Source organism: Balearica regulorum, chromosome 7 (assembly GCF_011004875.1).
Source record: "Balearica regulorum gibbericeps isolate bBalReg1 chromosome 7, bBalReg1.pri, whole genome shotgun sequence".
In the NCBI taxonomy this organism is placed as follows: Eukaryota; Metazoa; Chordata; class Aves; order Gruiformes; family Gruidae; genus Balearica; species Balearica regulorum.
In genome coordinates this window covers 8366380-8386631 of record NC_046190.1, presented here as the reverse complement: position 1 = coordinate 8386631, position 20252 = coordinate 8366380, and the positions used below count along the sequence as shown (strand labels likewise).

At 40.6% G+C, this 20252-nt stretch overlaps 1 protein-coding gene across 2 annotated transcripts in view; it reads right to left on the bottom strand.

Moving 5' to 3' along the window:
* Positions 1-13194, bottom strand: part of GFRA1 (GDNF family receptor alpha 1) — a 147892-nt gene extending 134698 nt beyond the window's left edge. The window contains exons 1-3 of one of the 2 annotated variants that reach the window (XM_075757820.1): positions 12279-13194; positions 10897-11199; positions 9511-9594 (exon numbers count right to left, since the gene is read on the bottom strand). In XM_075757820.1, the coding sequence (XP_075613935.1) occupies positions 9511-9594; positions 10897-11199; positions 12279-12318 (427 nt within the window). In that variant the 5' untranslated portion in view covers positions 12319-13194. The remainder of the gene's footprint in view (positions 1-9510; positions 9595-10896; positions 11200-12278) is intronic. The other variant, XM_075757821.1, reaches the window with a different exon arrangement.
* Between the last annotated feature and the right edge of the window lie 7058 nt (positions 13195-20252).

The following is a 20252-nucleotide window of genomic DNA, read 5'->3' as shown; positions in this document are numbered from 1 at the left end:
GGAATGAATAGGAAGTTCTTACAAATCTTATGAAAAACTGCAGGGTTTAGAACCACATAGATCTGCCTGCTGAGGACAAGGCAGGCACGTCTCTGGCTCTGAGTCATTCCAAGAGGGAGCAGGTGCCTGCCCACCCATACAGTCCTTCAGTACGTGTGTAAGACCGAGCCTGCCGCAGCACGTGCTGCCCCACAGAGACAAGAGACGTGGGACAGCATTAAGGATTGGTGAAGTGACAAGGGAGTACATGTGGAGAGGTCACAGCATGGGGAGAGAAGATAGGAGCTCTATCTGTGCAGAAAGCGGGGGCATTCAGGAGATGGAGTACTCTGGCAGGAAACCAGGCTTTATTAGTTCTATTACTCAGGAACAATTACTTTTATTAGACCACATCTCAAACTCTTTACAGGGAAGGTGAGTGAACAATTTGGGAATGCTAGGAAAAGCAGAGTTTAAGGGAAGGGAAGCTTTCAAGGAACAGCAAAGACATTGCCTCACCAGATATACCACACAAGGGAGGACAGGGAGATATTGGGGCAACGGAGAAAGGGAGAGCAGGGTGGAGGGCTGAGGCAGACCACGAAGCAAAGGCATCAGACAGGAGCACAAAGACAAGCCTGTCAGAAAAAGAAAAGGGAAAAACTGTGATCAGATTTCTGAGAAATGAGTAGCTGAGGTGGAAAGCAGAGCCACTCCATGCTGTAGTGACAGAGAAAGAAACCACCAAAGCCCTACAGCCAGTGGGGATTTGGTGGAGGAGTTATGGTTTAGAGAGAGCAAAGTCAACAATCAAAGAAGACATGGCATAATGGAAAAGGTATGTCAAGTCAGGAATGAGTTGTGGTTATTAGCTCAAGAAAGTGACAGTGGTTAGAGCTAGCCTGAGTGTCAGGGCTAAACTAAGAAATGTCAGTAGTGGGCTGGAGGCTGTGGGACTGGGGAGCATCAGCTACCCTCTCCTGCAGAGGAGGAGCAGGGAGACGGTGATTTCTGGTTTGGCTGAACTGAGCTTTAGTACTGAATTTAGGGTGCAGAATTTAAAAGTAAGAGAGTGGAAGCTTTTAACACTTCTGAACCTCATCAGCTGCATGACAAAACTTTAATGGGAAGATGCATTTTATGGACACCAGACAGTGATAAAATTGTATAACCAGTGAATGCAGAAATTCATCTTTATTTATAGGTTCCCACTCAAATTGTTTGATATCTTCAACTCTCTTTACAACCCATCATTTCTGCAAATTTCTTTGCAGGAAGAGCTATCTCTATGCCATTACACTTTGTGTCATGCATCTCTCATGTTAAATTTCAGGCTGAGTGCAGATTGTACAGGACAATAGCCTGACATTTATGAAAATTGTCAAAGCATCATAGTAACTAAAGAACTATTCCAAAAATAACTTAATTGTATTAATGCCCTAACTATACTGACAGCATTATTGCTGCATTAGTTTCATCCACAGAAAATGTAAGAATATAAAAATAATGCCAAAAAACTAATATAAAATAAATTACAGAAATAGTTTTCATAAACAAAAAATGGTCACATTTCTAAAAAGCAAAGCTGTAAACATGTTCCTTCCTAAAGGTTAAAAAAAATATAATGTACAGCTTAAAATAAGAAACGTTGGATACTTATCACAAATAAGTTCTCCCTTACAATCCAGAAATTCTTAGTTCTTTCCATCAAACAGGCATTTTACTCAGCATTTTTAACATACTGTCAGCTCCAGACAGATACCACTGGCTCTTCCAACACTGTCAAAGTTATCCCTGAGAGTCAAATACAAATAGGGTTATAAAAATAAAGTTTTATTTTTTTAAAAAATGTAAAGACCCTGAGCGCAAATCACCTGCCATAAACTGCACCTTGCTGTGCCATCAAGAGACAGAAAGCTGCAGGGTGCTGCTCTTTAGGGCATTGTCCTCTGCCTCTCACCAGGGACACAGCTTACAGACAACGCGCTTCAGGAGCCCTCTGAGGAAGACTGCCATAGAAATATGCCTGCTCAGCACAGGCTTCTCTTCTGCACCAGTCCTTACACCATTTATCACCACAGTATTCCCACCAGCATGCTCAGCACTGCATCGAAGCTATGCCACGGGAACCACAGGCTTTTTCTCGCTCCCGCCATGTCATGCCTTCAGCAGCCCCATTAGCAGGCTCGTTGTGTCCAACCGCTTACCCTTGCAACACAGCAGAGGCTGCAGATACCTGACAAAACTGGGAACTTCCTGGCAAGTTCTGCGTTTCTAAGGTCCCCTGGCAGCACATGCCTGTTCTGGCTCACCATGTCCTTGAAATGGTAGTAACCAGATTCTGCTTCCCTTCTCAGTGACTATTAAGTACCTGATCTCGCCACGTAACCCCACCAATACCGCTAGCAGTACCTGTGTGCTTTTGCTCCTACTTCAGAGGAACTAGCATGGCACTTACACAAACCATAAAGCTGGCCTGTAATGGGAAACAATATGCAATTTGCTGCTCAAAAACACATACACATTTGCTCATTTGTTATCTGGCCCACCACACTATAATTGAGGCTTTCCTGCAAAGCTACAGGTTAAATGGATGCAATTCCACTCTCCAAAGATGCTACTCTAGACAAAGAAAAGGCGCGTTTCACTGTATACATTATACACGGTAAGCAAAATGTCTGGCCATGCTTATTCAACTAGCCATCTCTCAACATCTTCCGTTGTGGTTTCAGGAGAATACTGCTGAGTTTCCCTCAAGCCTCCTAAATATTCTCTCTTACTACTCCCAGCATTCAAGGAGATGCTGAATATTCATGCATAAATGCTCTGTGTTGCATCATCAGATGCTTCCTCCTTCCACAGAATGGATTTCATCTTGTTTCCCATGTTGAAACAGGTTGACAAAGCCTGCCTAGACTAGTGGCCCAGACAGAAACTCTACATTTGCTCAAAGCTGTGCATTTTAAATACTTGAGCAACAAAGGCCTTTTCTTCTGTTTTACAGATCTTCAAAGAAATTAGCAAAAAAGTTCCAATAATCTCACCAAGGAAAGAAATGTGGACTAAGCTGAGCACATTTACATATTCCTATTTGGGGTTTCAAGGCCTGTTCATGTTCCTGCTTAAGTTAAAGTGCGTAGGCACTGCCTTTACAAGCTAGTCAATCACTTACTTCAGCAAGGTACTTAATTCCCCTCTCATAATCAGACCTAGCTTCAAGAAATGTAGAAAACAGGAAATTTAAAGAGCTCCTGCAAGCCAACAGTCACCAAAGTGATTTTCTTTTGTGTGAAGTCCAATCTGATTATGAAAATGCAGAAGTGGAAATCAGCAACTAGTATCTATGCACCCTTGATAACAAGTTATCTGACTGGAAGCCAGCCTAGTTGTCTCTGCAAAGAAAATCTGCAGGCAGAAATGTCAAAGAACACAAACATTGTACATGCTTATATTAGAATTATTTTTGTCAAACTATTTTCATTTTGTTAAATGGAGCTAAAATAGATGCCTGTGTTGTTGGGTTTTTTCTTGCAACAGGCAAAGGGCCACAAATTCTCACTGGGAAAAGAAGATTTAGTCTTGATTTATAACTGTAAAAATAATGTTATGTATTGGTTCAAGGACTACTACTTTACTGTATTACCTCACAAAGGAAAGTATAGTTGTGCATGTCACATTTTAGTGTAAGCAAAATTAACAATGTATTTTTACTTTTCTGCTCACAAAAGTCTCAACCTCACATTAGAAAACCAGAACTAAGCCAAAAAATTACAACAGGAAACAGAATGCATCATAATCAAGTAAAAAGGTTTTGATGTGTTATGCTTACTTCAATGGGAACAAAATCTGATTGCAAGACCCATATTAACTTAATAAGATCTGGTTTATTGTTTATGAAATCAGGTGAATGTGCAAGGTAACTAACATGAAGGATTTTTTTTTTTTTTAAATAAAATGCAACAATATGGAAGGTAAGAGCTAATAAGAACATTGTAAATAGTCAAGAGAAATCACCATTTTTAATATTTTGTATTAATTTACATTTAATTAATGTAAATTAAATTGCCTTTGTAAAAATGTGGCATCTCAAATATTCTTACCGAAATGTCGGAAAAAGACATAGTGTTAAATCAGAAAAGTACGTAGCACTTGAAACATACACAGATTTAGGAATAGGCCCAGGATTAGAGGCCTCAGGCTGTAGGAATTGGGGATGTCATACAGTATTAATTCACGGGAGAAGCCACTAATTTACATGCCACAAACCCCAAAAGGAAAAAGGAGTAAATCTGTTGGCTAGGACAGAGACTCTAACTTACCTTTTGATAAACAATTTAAAAAATGCTGTATCTGGATTCTACAAAAGCAAAGTAATTTACCAAATTGGAAAAAGAAGTAAATGATAATTAAAGTGTCAGGGACCTGCTACCCAGAACACAGCTCTTACATTTGTTCAAGAACTGCAAAAACAAATAGGGAAACATTAAATTCTTGATTAAAAGAATTTTGGAGTTATGAAAGTTTGGGCAAAATTAATTCCCTCTGACAGTTCTGCAGTCCCTGCTTTACAGAAGTAGCAGAAAGAGAAGGTATGAGCCATCCTAAAGGACCTTAAGCACATAGACAAAGGAAGCTCTGTTTCTCTGGATCCTGAGAAATCACACTGAAAAACCCCAGCCTTCCTCCCCTGCCTCTGCTGGTAGCAGCTTTTCCAAAGGAAACACTTGCAGTCCATTCTTTGTGATGTCCCTACTGCGTGCCTGGGAAGGATAAAATAACGGGGACGGCTCAGATAGCTGTTGACAATACTCAGCGCAGGCTTCATGCTGCAGAGAGGGAAGTCTCCCCATATAAAAGTCTGCTAAATCATGAAGTAAGTGTTTTCCATACTGGATTTCATTCTTTCCCAGCATTGACCTTCTGATCTGTGAATGCCAACGGCTGAGGATGCCTACAAGATTTTGAAAAACTCAGGAGAACGGAAAACTACTAACCCACTCTTTCTTTCCAAAGAACTTAGAGAACCTGGAGAGTCATCTTCATGAAACCCTACAAAGTGTACATGAGACTGCCTAATTTAAATGCCAGCAGCACACAACACTCCTTAGGAATTCCAACACTGCTAACTTTTTATAGGCTTAACTTTTGAAATACAATAAAAGGCCATCTCACTCACCATAATTGCTTGTATTTGTGCTTATAGTTTATTCAGTATGCAAATCAAACATGCTAACTTCATGTGCTGTGCTTCATGTGCTTCATGTTCTAATGTGAAATGACACACTCCAGTAAGAAGCGCTATGTGCTGTGCTGTCTCTGAACCCTTGGTTTTAATTAACAAACGTACTATAATAAACATAAAATATACCCTTTTCTAAATATACGCTCCCAGAAATGGTCTGCAGCAGAAGATTCCCAGAGTTTTTAAAAAGTAAACAGCCTCTCAGGAGAACAGCACAATCGGGAAAGACTTCTTTTGACATAGAATCATACGAGCCAATTTCTTTCTCTCATTTGTTAATGATACAAAAGGCACTTTGCAAAAACAGTTTACTACACTAAAAAGAAATATTGGCAAAATGAATTTCTACCTGTCATGCACTTTAGCAACTAGAAACAAGCTGTAACTAGCAGCATGTAACGGACCAATTCTCCACAGATAACCAGCAAAACCTACATGTTTTAAGAAATATTTATGTAGCCAGTTAAGATTATTTCTGAACACAACAGAAGTAAAAGAAAGAAGAAAAGATACACAAAGCTGAACAATGGGATAATAAGCCTGTGATTAACTAGGCAACTTAAAAGTGAATCCATGTGAGGAGAGCATTATGTTATCCTAAATATGCTGATCTAAATAGTCAATTCTTTGTAACATTAAGTATTCTATTTACACCACTTCACAGATACGGCTTAAGGCATTTTATTCAGCTTTAGTGGCTCTCCATTTTGTGTTTAAATGAATGAGACATTTCAGAAACATTTATTTTGCAAGTATTTCTACAGGTACTGTGAAGCTACGGTTTTTATGCAGGATATTTTCTTACAACATATCACACAAGATGACCACTATACTATGTCAGCTGATACCAAAGTAATAAGATATCTTCCAGTTGCAAGGCTCAATGTCAAATGCAATACAAATTCAAGAGGCAAGCTGTTCCCCAGGTAGTAAAAAAGCTGTAGATAGCTTTAACAAGTGACTAATTCAAGCATCTATCCTTAATTTGGTGTGAAACTCACCTCTGAAATCCAATCAACAGATTCTGCATTTACTGTAGTTGTGATAGAAGTCAATGGCCTTAAAATATTTTCACCTCTCAGAAGTTGTTAAGGTTTAAGCAAAAATGTCTGTTTAAGCAAAATCTTTACATCATCATAACTAACCCAAATCTGTTAGTCTCTAAAAACACACACACACAAGTCTTCAGTAATTTGAAGAGCTGCCTACCAGCAAGGAATTCACACCCTTGAGGCAGAAGCACCACATCAGACATAGTAATTCTAAAGAAAATTCAGATCTAGACATGCCCAAAACAAAAAACCAGACAGCCCTGTCCTTCAACTGGGAAGACTCACAGTCCTGGATTTGGCCATGTGAGGTGTCAGAGGACTAACTTTATAGAAGGAGCTGAATTATGAACTTAAAGCGCAGACAGAAAAGAAGGAAGATCAGACCCCTGAATACTGAGGATACATCATCACAAGTAAATCAAACACTTAAGATTTCTATTTTAACCATCAATTTTAATATTTTTTTTATAAATTACGCTTTCCTTGCAAATTTAGTAGTGATTCAAACGCAAAATTCATGCTTGCTAGTATCTAAATATATGATAACCTGGGCTTAACAGCTAGTACTACGATAAATAATTTTGTGGGTTTAGATTTTTCTTTTCTGTGTTGTTGGACATATTGTTTTAAATTTTATATAGAACACGTAGGTTGTCCTTCTAGTTCTAGACTAACTACACCACTAGTCCCAGTACAACATAGACCACTTAAAAAAATTAAAAAAAGCTTTACTTGAGTATCACGACTGCATCACTTGTTCCATTGATGTAAGAGGAACTGGAGAGAAACTACAAACTTAGTAACAGGTTTAGTAATATATTCCTGATTCTGGTTTTAAATCAACACGTTGATGCTTGAACAATTAATGAAAAAGTTGCATCCTCTTTCCATAGAAGATGCAATTTTGAACATCTTTCAGTATCGATTTTAACTGCTTTTAAAAACTGTCCTCCATTTCTTAGACTTACATATGCTACAAAAAACTTATGCAACATACGCAATAGTCATCTTAGCCAATGTTTTTCCCCTTCTATGTACCAAAAAAGACAACTGTTGTGATTTTCTATACTGTCTCAAAAATAAATAAAACAGATGGCAAAAGCATTACACTCGATATATACCGAGTCATACACTACCACAGAATGGCCTTTGTGAGATGAAAGGGTTAATCGCTGCTTGCGATTACACCCAAGTAACTTTAATGAGAGTGAATACTGCAGCAACATCTATAAACACAATGATGACATTAGCAGAACACCAGTTATGAAACCCCTGCCAACACTGCTTGTACAGGGCTTTTTTTTTGTTTCGTTTTAATAAAGATACAAAAATCTTACCAAGTTCTGCTGTTTGGGCTATTTGCAAAGCCCTGCAAAAAAAATCTGTAAGACTAGGCAGCTTTAAAGAATGTAACATGCAGTAGTAACCATGACGATAAGAAAAATGCTTTTGCTAATCTTTTTTCTTTCAGATGACAATACTTCCAGATACTGGTGGTCTTCCGCTGTATTACAACTTTTGTTTGTTGCTCCCTCTGAATCTAGGCCTCCAGTCCTTCCAAACCTGAAGCTTCTGACAAAATGAACGGGAATTTGGGGTGCGCTAGTAACACAGAATGAGTCCTAACCAGTCCACCAGCATCTTAAGTGACTGTGGTAGGATGGATGTCATTTCTTGGCAAATATGTTTTATTTCATTTTTGCACAGAACAGGTGAAAAAATGAAGTTACAATTTAAAGATAATTACTTTGCAAGTAGATGGGGAATCTAAAAAAATAACAGAAAGGCAGAGTGTACATAGGATATTCCTATGGAGATCATAAAACTGCTAAGGTGGGTTAGAATTTGGCCCTCAGCAGACTGATCATAAGCTTTAAGAAACCAGCCTGTAATTCCTCTGCATTGATTTTTGCCTTTGTTTTGTATTAAGTTGGGTTTTTTTAAGCAATACACAATAAAATAAATAAAGATTCTCCAGAAATTAATCTTTGCTCTCTGCTATTTCTCCAACAGACTTGCTCACCAAACTAGGATAATGCTTTCAAAAGATGTATGTGATCTGGATCTCAAGTCTCATTTTGAAAAGTGACTAAAAGGCTGATTTTCAAAGGCATTAAGATACCTAAAGATGCATTAAGCACTTAGAATTTTTAAAACTGCCTGGGCATCTAAAGCCTATTTAAATCACTTAGTCCTTTCTCAAAATCCTAATGGACAGTTATCTACATTTTATGTGTCTATATGCCTTTGAAAATCTGTACCATCGAATACTTAACCAAGTAAGTCCCCCTGGCTTTTAATGAGACTTAGGGTCCTAAAAAGTGTAAGTACTTCTGAAAATTGGTCAAGCCACTCTCTCTGGTCTTTTCTTCTTTCTTTTGAAGAGCAATCTACTAATGTTTATCTGTAGCATGTCAGTTAACCACAGCTTCAACACTGTCAGACTTACACATTATACTGTGCACACTCAATTTTTACGTAACTAAACAAAGGTCCCAAGTACAGACTGTATCCTTACAAGACTTGCTGAAACTCCGAAAAAGAAAATTAATTCCAACATGTAACCCCTGTCAATGTGCAAAATTCATTATTTCAAAAAATACGATCAAAAATTAGTGTAATTTAGGCTGATAGAAAACAAACAGCATAGTTTACTTACTGAGCAACATATTCAAATTACTACAAACAAGTTCTGAAAGACAGCCACACAGCAACAAAAAAATGTTCAGAGAAAAGCTAGAAAAAGAAAGAAGTTGTGAATAGGCTCTTTAAACAGGCAGCAGTTCCAGAAAAGAAGACAAGCCTGAATTCTGAAATTTCTTTTTAAAAGGAAAAAGTATGAAACTATAAAGCTTTCCCTTATGCAAACATTTGAAAGATTTCTCTTCTGATCTTCTTTAATGTCAATGGGAGGTAACTTGCACTGACCACATTCCCAAAAAGGAACTGATTTGTAAATTAGGAACGCAGGGAATCAGATTGCCACCTACAGGAAAATTTAGCATTTATTGTCAGGAATGATTCAAAAAGAATACAAATTGCCATCCTGCCAAGCACTCTTTCAGGTTTAGTTATTATTTCAAAAACAATTAATATTTTCTCTTGTGCAACTGTATCATGAACTTCCTAAATCTAAAAAGCCATTAACAAGAGAGTATTGCTTGAAAGTTCCATAGTTCAACTACAAAGCAGCAGATTGTAATCACGTTTCAGTTCAAGAATTTTAAGTCTGCTTACCTGATACAATTGGTGCTAGCCTGAATATGTCTGATAGTCTGCTGTTAACTGGTTCATAAGGGGAATCTTCAAGCAAGTCATTTCCTAAAGACAAAAGATATGTGATTTTTTTTTTTTTTAATACAAGAACTCAGGATAAAAATCTGTTGCTTGCTTTTACTCTGAAATGAAGCTACTCTCTAACTGCAGAAGGTACTCCCCTCTAATTTGTCTGGCTATTTCTTCCCAAAGCATTATCCATAAAAACACCTTAAAGAAGCAAGTTTTTTATCCCTGTCAGTAGTTCTTTTCTCTCCTTTCTCCACGGATAAGGTCATAATTTGCAGAGACAGCCAGTGACATCACAGGGACTGTCCCATCTCACACCAGCAGGAGAGAAGCTGCAGCAGGGATGTTCCTCTTCATTCACCCTAACAGCAGAGCTCTTGTTTAGAAGAGCTGCCCAAATAACAGCCAAAACCTAGCATCTTTGGAAAAAAAAAATTCTAACAAGATGCTGTCAGAAGGGAAACTTTTTTATGATAAGAAAATATCCAAGAGTAGTGTAATTTATTATGAAAGCTAGAATGAAAATATATAGAAACTCATTAAAACATTCCAGTTGATGTTTGGATAAATGAACAGAAAGGGATGACTTCCCTTTTTGCTGAAGCAGCTACAGAAAAAAATTAAATGGGGACCACACTGAAGTGAAAGTGCATCTTCAACTCCAGGGCCAGAGCAAAACAGGCCTAAAAATTATGTATCTCATATAAGGACCTGACCATTCTCACCAGACTATGGGAAGTTTGCTAGTGACATCAAGAACAGAAGTCCCGAGTCAATCACTGTCATACCCCTTCTAACTGGCGCTTCTACACGCTCTAGGAAGCACAAACTTCTTTTTTTCCTGCCTCAGCATGCCCAGGGAATACTGCTAGTAAACACAGGAAAGGGAAGAATAAACATTTCCTTAAAACAATGCTCCTCTTCATATTACATTTAACTTTCAGCAAAGAGCTAAGACACTAGTTCCAGTGTCCTGTGATCTTGTTAGGTGAGTCCTAATTAAGGAGTTTAAATATTATTAGGAAAATGTCTCCAAACAATTGTTTTTGTAGCTTTTGCACTTGCTAGTGCCCTTATCTTTTGACTCTGGTTTAGAAAGGTCAGCTGGGTCCCCTGGAGGAAACCCTTGTTGTGGATTTCCCAACAACAGGAGATGGAGCAGCAGCTGTTCTTGAGTCGGATGAAAGGTCCTCAGTTTGCAGCTGAAGAGCACAATGTGAATTATGGTGTCAGACCCTCGGTTTAGCCTCAGTGGCAGTAGCTAGCTGCGGATGTGAGGGGCTGCAAAATCACACACTGCATTAGGGGAGCGTAACGTTTCTGTGTTTTGCAACATACCCTGTAAGCTCTGGTACATGCTCCAGTAAATGCGCAGGCAATTTTTCTCCTTCTTCATGCCCCTCTTACAGCGGCAGTTGTACAGAGATTTCTGCTTGAGAGCTTCCATGGCGCTTTTGCATTCGTCCTTTGCCTCCAGGCCTGTCGCCCGGCTGAAGTTGCTCTCTTTGCCAGCTACACACTGCCTCAGTGTCCTGTACTTAGTACTACAGCTCTGCTCCTTGAGACACTGATCGCTGGCTTTCACGCAGTCAAGGCGGTCCCCTCCAGGCAGCCCGCTCACTTCTGTGGACAAAAGTACATCTAGAGAGAGGAGACACAAACCAACAAACTCTCGTTGAGAGGTGAGGCTGATTTAACCGGGGGTCCGAGGCAGGCATCGGGGAAGCACGAGGCACCTCCTCACGCAGCACAGGCAGCCAGCCCCATGGGCAGCACCTTGCGAACCTCTGGGCTTCATGCTGCACCTCAGGAAAAAGCACTCGGGGTTTTCATGGTCTTAGATCCACTTTTGTGGGAGTCCAAGGAAACAGTACGTTTTAACTCTGCTGGTTGATTTATGGGAAAATGCAAAAAGGAAAGAAAACCCACAGGGGTTAACATGCCTGACAAAACAAGCATTCATTATTCCTTAGATCCACTTTGGTGAAACAAATAACCTTCCCATTCAAGTGTTTAACTGAGGGGTTAAATATTCGGCCTCACTTTCCACAAGAGCTTTGCTGTAATTTCAATTACATCCACGAACAACCCGCTCAGAGAGATAAGTATCCTCACTGATTGATATTAGCCTCTTTTTGCGTCAGTCACTTTTTGAAGGCTGTATGCATTTTTGCTTATTCTACATGTATAAAGGTAGAATTTATGACTCCCTCTCTCCATTTCTCTCCACGTATGATGCTTTTGCAGGAGAACAAAGCAAATTACATTAACTCTCTCCTCTCCATTGTGCCCCCTGTCACGCTCCCTCAGACACACACAGATGGAAACGCAAACATCTCCTGTGGAAAGGAAACCAGTTTGGGCTGCAAACCACTCACAGTCGGGCAGGCTGCCAGGTTCAGGTGAAGATGTAATCCTTCAGCTGGCTCTTGTCACCCCCCCACCCTCCCCAAGCAGCCTTATTTTATTAAAATGAAAAGTTTCCCTGTAACTTGCAAGAACCCAATTTAATAAGAGGCTACGCAGGCAAGTATCTAAGTCTGTAATCTCCCAGAGCTTTAAATGTAGACTGGACTAACTGATGTGAGGCAGAGCCGTAAAAACTACTGGAAACTTCACTGTTCTGTCTAAACAATAGACTGACAACCGTCAGGCATCCGATCCCTATGCTTTGCTTTATGAAGCTATGTACAGAGAGAAATCAGATGCCGGCAACTTACCCACTAAGGGCAAAGCGCAGTACAAGATAGCGAGAAACATCTTGCCGTCTTCAGATGGTTTCCCCAAACGAGCTGATGTGACACAACAAAGAGGATCAGCATGTAGATATTCCAAAACCGCCGAGGTCCAAAGACTCCAAGTTCAGATCCATTGATTTCAAGACGGGAAAAAAAAACCACAAGCCCTCTCTCCTTTTCTCCGCTACCACCACCAGCGGCAGAAGCAGCGATGCAAACGCTGAGCTTTTTGCCTTAGATTTCAGGTCTGAGCAACCTGAAAACACAACCACTGACTTCAGCGAGGGAGCGAGAGAGGCGCACGCACGGGTATATGTGTGCGAGTGAGCAAGCGGGAGCGGGGCAGGACGCCGGTCGCCTCCTTGGGTGGGCAGCGCCTGTTCCCAGGGAGGGACCGAGAGCACACACGAGGGTGGGTGGGTGGATGGGGGGACGACGAGATCCGCGGTGCCCGCCCGCCCCCGGCCCCGCAGCCGGGGCGAACCGCTGACAGCCCCGCAGCCGCTTGCAGCCCCTGGCTGGGACTCCCCAGGACTGCCCGAGCTCCCGGGGGAATTCGCCTGTTCCGCCCCCCAATCCGCAACTTTATTCGCTTGCGCCGGGGCGGGGAGGCCGTGCGCGGGGGGCCGCGCAGCTCGCACGGTGCGCTCGTCGCCGCCGCGGGGCCGGGGCGCGGCGGGGGCAGGTGCCGCGCTGCCGGCAGCGGCTGGGAAAGTTTGACAGGGGAAATTGGGCGGATGGGGGCGGGGGGGGAAGAAGCTCAGCGGGAGGCGCGGACGGCTACTCCGGTTCCGCTGACCGGAGTGGAGCGGCCGCGGCTCCAGGAGCACCCCGGGCACGGCGCCCCAGGGGCGCTCAGCGCAGCGGGAGCGTTTCGGAGCGGAAGCCGCCGCCAACTGACCGAGCTGCGGGAAGAGGCGGCGGGGCGAGTGCCGCTGCCCGCGCCCGGTATGATGACCCCGCTTGCCGCACGCCCCCGCCCTCCACGGGGGCTCGGCGGCCACGGCCTCCCCCTGCCGGCCCCGCCGCCGCCGCCTCCCGCTGCGACCCCGAGGAGCGGCGGGGGGGGGGACCGCCCGTCTCTGCCCCGCAGCCCTCCTTGGGGTACGGCCCCGCGCCTGCGGAGCCGCGCGGAGGAAGCGCCGCCCGGCGCAGGCTGCGTTCGGCCGGCCGGGGGAGGCGGGACCCGCGGGGGACGCATCCCCGCCGTGCTGGGATCCCCCACGGTGCTGGGATCCCCACGGTGCGCGGCGCGGGCCAGCCCTCGGCCGGAGCCGAGCTGAGTGTATCGGCTTCCACTTGGCTCCTGAATAAACAAAGCGAACATATGTCCCATCTTCGTGACAGATGGTTCAAACAGAGAGCTATTTAGTGGTTTTCCCACAGTTGCTACTATGTAGCGCTCCCCCGAAACCCAACAAAATGCAATTAGCCTAAAATAGCGTCACTTTCCAGATTTCCTTGTTTTCATACGTGGAAAATTTGATTCAGGTGGGTTTATGTTTTAGCTGCAACCAAATGTTTCGTCTAAAAGATAAAAAAACCCAGTATATACTTAGCTTGTTGACAAAATTGCCAAGTAATTTGGCCCACTTGACTTAAGGAATTTGCTTCTTACAATAAATTTTGCCTGAAGGAGTTTGCCTCGCCTCATGAGATGGAAGATGATCAGGCTGGCCACTTTTATTGCGAAAACTGGATGGCAGATGGAGCTAAACTGTTGTAAGGTACTTCAGAAACACTTACTTAAAAGCTTAGCATATGCCAGGATATACAGAGAATACAACATTCACAGAACCTGAGTAGAAGCCTTATATTTATTTTTGTTTTCTTCTCCTGCCACTTTTTCTTAACAGATAGAATTGTATTTCTACCAAAAAAAAAAAAAGTAACACTGTCCAGAGTATTGATTCTCTCCGTGAAGTCATAATAGTGATGTCGAGTTGCAACCGATTATGTCACAACGGTTTGTGGTTTGGTCATTTAATGTGAAGGGGCATATACTATTATGTGCTCACAAAATGTATTATCTGGTGCATGTACAAGGATATAATTGGGAAGAAATGTCCAAATTTCTAAAGTATTTCAAGATAATTAGAAGGTGCTAAGTTGGTAATGGCATTGATGATACAAGCCAGCTTCAGCTTTTGAACTAGCTGGTATTTAATGAAACCAGTTGGCCTTCCAAACACTTCAATACAAATTGAACTGGGTGATACGGAGAGATGATTACATCTTCACTGATAATTTTGACACCATTATGGCATATGATAACCTCGTATAGAAGTTATCTGTATGTCTAATACACAGGTAGCATTATTCTTCTATTATTTACAAGTCTAAATCAGGAATAGCTACAACATTCACAGCAGAGCAATGCAAGTGAAAATAAGACGGAAATCCAGGCCACTATTTACAAAACCATTCATGCATTAATGTCCTGAATACATACATATACACACACACATATACACACACAGAGTATTATTTGGCATATAAAAGCAACACATTGCAAATCTCTGCATTAATAGCTACTTTCACTGTTACAAAACACAGCTTTTGTGGGGTGTTTACTACTACAGTGAAACTGAAATCATGTTTTAAGTGTTAAAAATCAAATAAAATGTTACTGACAGTTCAGAAGTAACAAGACAACTGGAAAGCATGCATCCAAAATTCTGAAGATTGTCACTAAACACTCCTCATGTCAGTATTTTGACTCATCTCTGGAAAACTATCACCCAAAGAGAAAAAATGTTCAAATGTCTTAATCCAAAAAAGTTTTAAAATGCAACCATGTTCTTAAAAAAACCAAAATCACACATCCAAAGAGAAAGTCCATGCTACATACAGATGCTCAGAATGTCCAACCACTACACACTCTTTAACAGGACTGTGGGTGTGAGAAAGCGTCTTGCAAATCACAAAGACATTTGTTCCACAGCAGAAATTACCATATTTATTTTTTTTTCCCTGAGATGGAATTATTTGTAATTTTTTTCAACTTTTTCCAGTATTTTTAATTTAATCTCTGGATGCCATCCTTTCAATTTATTACTAAACTAATCTCCATGTCCTCCTAGCACTGAGACAACACAAGTACTTTACTCTGTAGAGGATCACTGTGGTTTTGGGTAGCTGAAGTCACTTGTGTGTTGGACTGGTGTCACATTAACACACAAGGCATGCAGCTTTCCTGGAGTGCCATGTTATATTAGTATTGCTTATGTATACTCTGCCGTGAATCCTAGCTACACATAATTTTCAGGTTTTTTAAGAATTTAAAAAGATACCAGACAAAAACCCATAAGCTACTTTGTGGCTGGAGCCATAATCCTTCTGCTCTTTGCACATTCTTTTCCAATTGCCTTTTACCTCCTCTGGGGTAAAATTAAGTCAACGGATGCTTTGCTGTTGATTTCGGTCAAACCAAGGTCCACTTTACAATTTGCATCTGACAATCGCTCAGACCATAAGGCTCTTCAGTCAAATGAATAATTAAAAAATAAGCCATACAGAAGTCCTTAATGTGAACATTTTAAAGATATTTAAGCTGGCTTTCTATTCTGTTGATTGAGTTTTATAAAAATGTTCCAGAACACTTAATATAACATATATAAACTATAGCTGGTCGGGACAGAAGACAGATGACAACGTGACAACTTAATCACCAGTGAGTTATTGTTTAAAGGCCATTACAATATAAATAATGTGGAAGACAGTACTAACTACTTCAAGCTACTTACTGCCAGCGTTAACTGCTAGTACTTCAGTCTTTACAGAATTTTAGTTACTTGGTTCTTTCTAGTTACCTACATTAGCTGGTATTCTTTCAGTGAAAACTATTAATAAAGAAAAGACAAAGTAATGAGGATAGAGGGGTTATTCAACACTAAAACTTCTGTAAAAACAGTGCTTCAAACACTGTTCTTTAAAGTAGGTTGAGTCCCTAACTATGGGCAGGTTTATGCCTCCTGTCACCTTGCAGGCTGAACCCAAATGCTCTGAATAGAGCAACAGCATCAAACCACACCTGTGGTCAGGGCCATGTGGTACTTGAGGCCAGCCCTACAAGACGTGCAAAGTCAGAATACTATTTTTTCTGCATTCAGTTTTACTGGTTTTCCTTCTGCCTCCTCCTGTGCATGTAAATTAATGATTGACAGCAACCTCTCAGAGGGGCGTCACATGCAAAAAGAACTGACTCAAATGCAGTCGATGTTGTTTTGCAGCCAGTCCCACATGCCAAAGCTGTGGTGTTGGAGCACTGCATTAGGTCACTATGGCTGGCAGCAGTTCAGATGACAATGTGATGGTAAGCTGACAAGAAGGTTGAATTAATACATCGACTGGGCCACAATTAGCCTGCAGGTTCCCTTTGCCATCTCTGCCATAGACCTCCTTTTAAAGACTGAACCCTGCAAGGAAATATTGAAGTTGGAGCTACCGAGCCCAGTGGACGTTACACAGTATTATCTGCAGGCCCAGTAGATGTGTGGAGAGAAAGTACGCTGAGAATAAGAACAGTGCCGTGAACTTTAAATATAATTCTTTGGGGAAGGAATAGGTGAAGCAAAGCTGAAGCTGAACTAATGAGTCAGATACAGCAGGTGGGAGAGAGCAAGCAACTGATGGGAAAAAGTCTGTATGCCATGGGAGAACACAAAGTAGTGTTTACACAGGAGGCTTTATTCAATAATGAGAAAGGGAGAATAGACAAGTTAGAGAATTACTAGGGACTGGGGGAACAATCTGAACTGCATTTTTTGTCTTACATTTATCTGCTTACCATGAAGTCAAAGCCTGTAGTGGTGGGAATAAGGCAAGAAGGATTTGCTCAAGGCATTAAAGTTTTGTAAAGGACAGATTAAATAACAGTGCTCCAAAAATCAATTTTGAGGGGCTTATGAAGCCTTGAATGGGCTTTTGCAGCACAAAAGCAAGATTGAGTTTTTACTGAACCTGTCATTTATTTGGGTTTAGAGCTTTCAGTAAGTATCAGGAAAAACATAAAACAAAAACAGAGTAAGCAATGAGCATTCACACAGTAATCAAATAAAAAAACATGTGGAAGTGCAATCCAAATTACTAAGGGACTTAATTGATGCAAAAGTATAAGGAAAGAAAGTTCCCCTCCCCACTCCCCCACTTTAATCAGACCTGGTAGTGAATTCCCACAGCAGTTCTTGGCCAGGAAGTTTTTCCTAAACTCTTGCTTCCCTGTCCTCATCAGAGGTTGTGTTTATGTAGTATCAGACCACCTGGAAGGAAGGGAAAGAAAAAAAAAGCTGCAAAATCCCTCCATGAATTCACATCTAATATGTTATCTGGTCATGATTTCAGTAGAATAGGTACATAAATACTAAAACAGTACAATGCAATTCAGAGAGCTCGTAGTTAAGAAACACATGATACTAGTTACCCTTAAAGATTTGGAAATATAGACAAAACTGCAGCCACTTGTGGAGTTCTGTATCTTATACAAATTATTCCATTAAACTTTAAATACTGGTATATTGGCAGGCATTGATGTTTGCCTAAACTTGTAAGGAAAAAGTTGTTAAGACAGACTGATAATAGTAGTAGCCCTCGATTTGTTGCTTTAAAAGTGGAATAATACAGCCCCCTAGCTGTTTGTAGAGGCAATTCACGCTAACGTCGGAAAGGTGATTCATGCCTCTACAGCAAAACGAGCTAAATTCCGCAGTAAAAGACGATACAGCAAAGAAACTTGATGTGAAGCAGTTAGGCAAAAATATAACAGATGAAAAAAATATGAAATATCATATATTAAGTAGTAGTAATTCACATGCCTATAGAATCTAGAACAATACAATTCACATGCTAGAACATCATTTGAAACTTCAGCTTCCAAAACCATTTGCCAGCAGTATCAAACTTTAGCACCCCACAGGCATTAGGGATCCCATGGAATTCAACCAAGATCATAATTCAGTTTGTTAACTTAAAACTTTCCTTTTGTCTTTTTAAATTTCTGTGATTACCAGCAACTTGGTCTTGTGCAAACCATGTGATCCTAAACAACAGGATGGGAACCCCTCCCTACCTTGTACTATGTAAAATATATTTACGTTAATGAACCTCATAATCTTTGCAGAAAAACTAAAGCTCTAGAAAATTATTTATTCTAATTGTCTATTGCTGTAGGTATATAACATCCAGGCAGCTTTAAAAACAAAATTGTAGAAAGCATTAACATCTCAGAACATTGAAATCGGATTTTTGAACAGCATCTGAGAAAACCCATGTAAAAAATGAGAATGTTGGTATCTTGCATTTGCATACTGCTTCACTTACATGTAAGTTCATTCCCTTCCCATGTTTAATTGAAAGTCACAAAATCTCTATAGAATGGTGTGTAAAAAGCAGTGAGATTTTCTTTTCAAACATGCACAGCTCTAGCTAGTGATGGGTATTCAGCTATGCCAGATGCACAAAGATTTACAGAGCAAAGAATATTAAATCATAGAGGAATATTTTGCTTTCACTTGCTGTATATATCTTATTCTAAACTGTAGGACCAAATCTGCCCTGACTCCTGCCCTGTGTAGGAAAGTCAAAAAGATGCATGGAGGTTAAAGTAATTTTAGAATTTAGTGACCAAAGGCAAAATTATCATCTTAGATTTTCAAAACTGTATTTTCTGTACATTTGCTGTGTATTTTGCTAGACTATCCCTGACAAGCAAAATAAACTTTTCTCCTGATGGCGAAGATCATCAAAATTGCGATTTTATAGGAAGTTTCTCAAAAGGTTAGCGACTCTGTCAGTGTTAATTTGTACAACCTCTGTTCAATTGGTCTTCCTCTAAGGTGAGAAATTTAGGATACAAAAAGTCTCAAGATATTTATATTTGAGGTGAAAGGCAATCAAGAAAAAAAACAGAAGTGGGAAAAAACCTAGTGTTGTAAATGCCTTGAGAATTTGTCCTACAGGGAAAGCAAAAGTGACTATTCTCAGAGACCTGCCATCAGCTGTGTGTGGCAGTCTGTCTACCAAAGGTACGGTGATAGTGGGTTTGGAGGTTTTTTTGTTTACTTTGTGGTTTTTCAGGGAGGTGGTTCATTTTTTGTTTGTTATTTGGTTGTTCGCGTTTGGGGGGGGGTGGTTTTTGGGGAGAGTTGTTTGTTTGTTTTGTGGTGTTGTGTTTTTTAATTATTTTGTTTGTTTACTCAATTTCCTGAATAACTCCTAACATTTCAGAAGAAATAAGCGCACAGAACACACGTTGAAATTAAATGTTTAGTTATAAAAAGTATTCAGTAAATATGGGATGAAAAGACTAAATATTTCTTGAGTCAGCAACAATGCCTCCTTAATTAATACATGCATTTTTATAGTTTAGGAAGAACCTTATGACTGACAAATGAGATAATTCTCCTGTAATCCAATTGATTATCAGCTGGAAACAGTGTTGAAAATCAAGACCTGTTTGTTCTACTAAAATACCAGATAATCCCATTACTTGGCTTCTCAGCAACTACTTCCGTAAAATTCTGATGGCAGCAGAATACCCACTGGGCACAGTACACACTGAAGAAGTAAACACAACAGGCCACTCTGAAAGGCCAGTCTGAAAGCTAGAGTCACAACTGATGTTACTTGCAGTTTCTTCCCTCCATGCTTTTCTGCAAGCGTTCATTACATCAATTACACCTCTATCTGTTAAAGAAATTTGCCCGGTTTAATCATGTGATGCACAGTTAAATCTATAGCACTTTCTTTAGATGGCTATAGTTACCTGCTGGTAACACCGATAAAAAAGCTTTTACGATGGAATGCCAGCATCTATCCTGCCACTTTACTAGCGGACATAATTCAGATGGAAAACAACAAAGCATACTTTTAAATTATGAAGGTGAACTATTCAGATGTTGTGGATGCTACCTAAACTTGACTCTGACTCAAGTAATTTATGTGTAACTGCATCCTGAA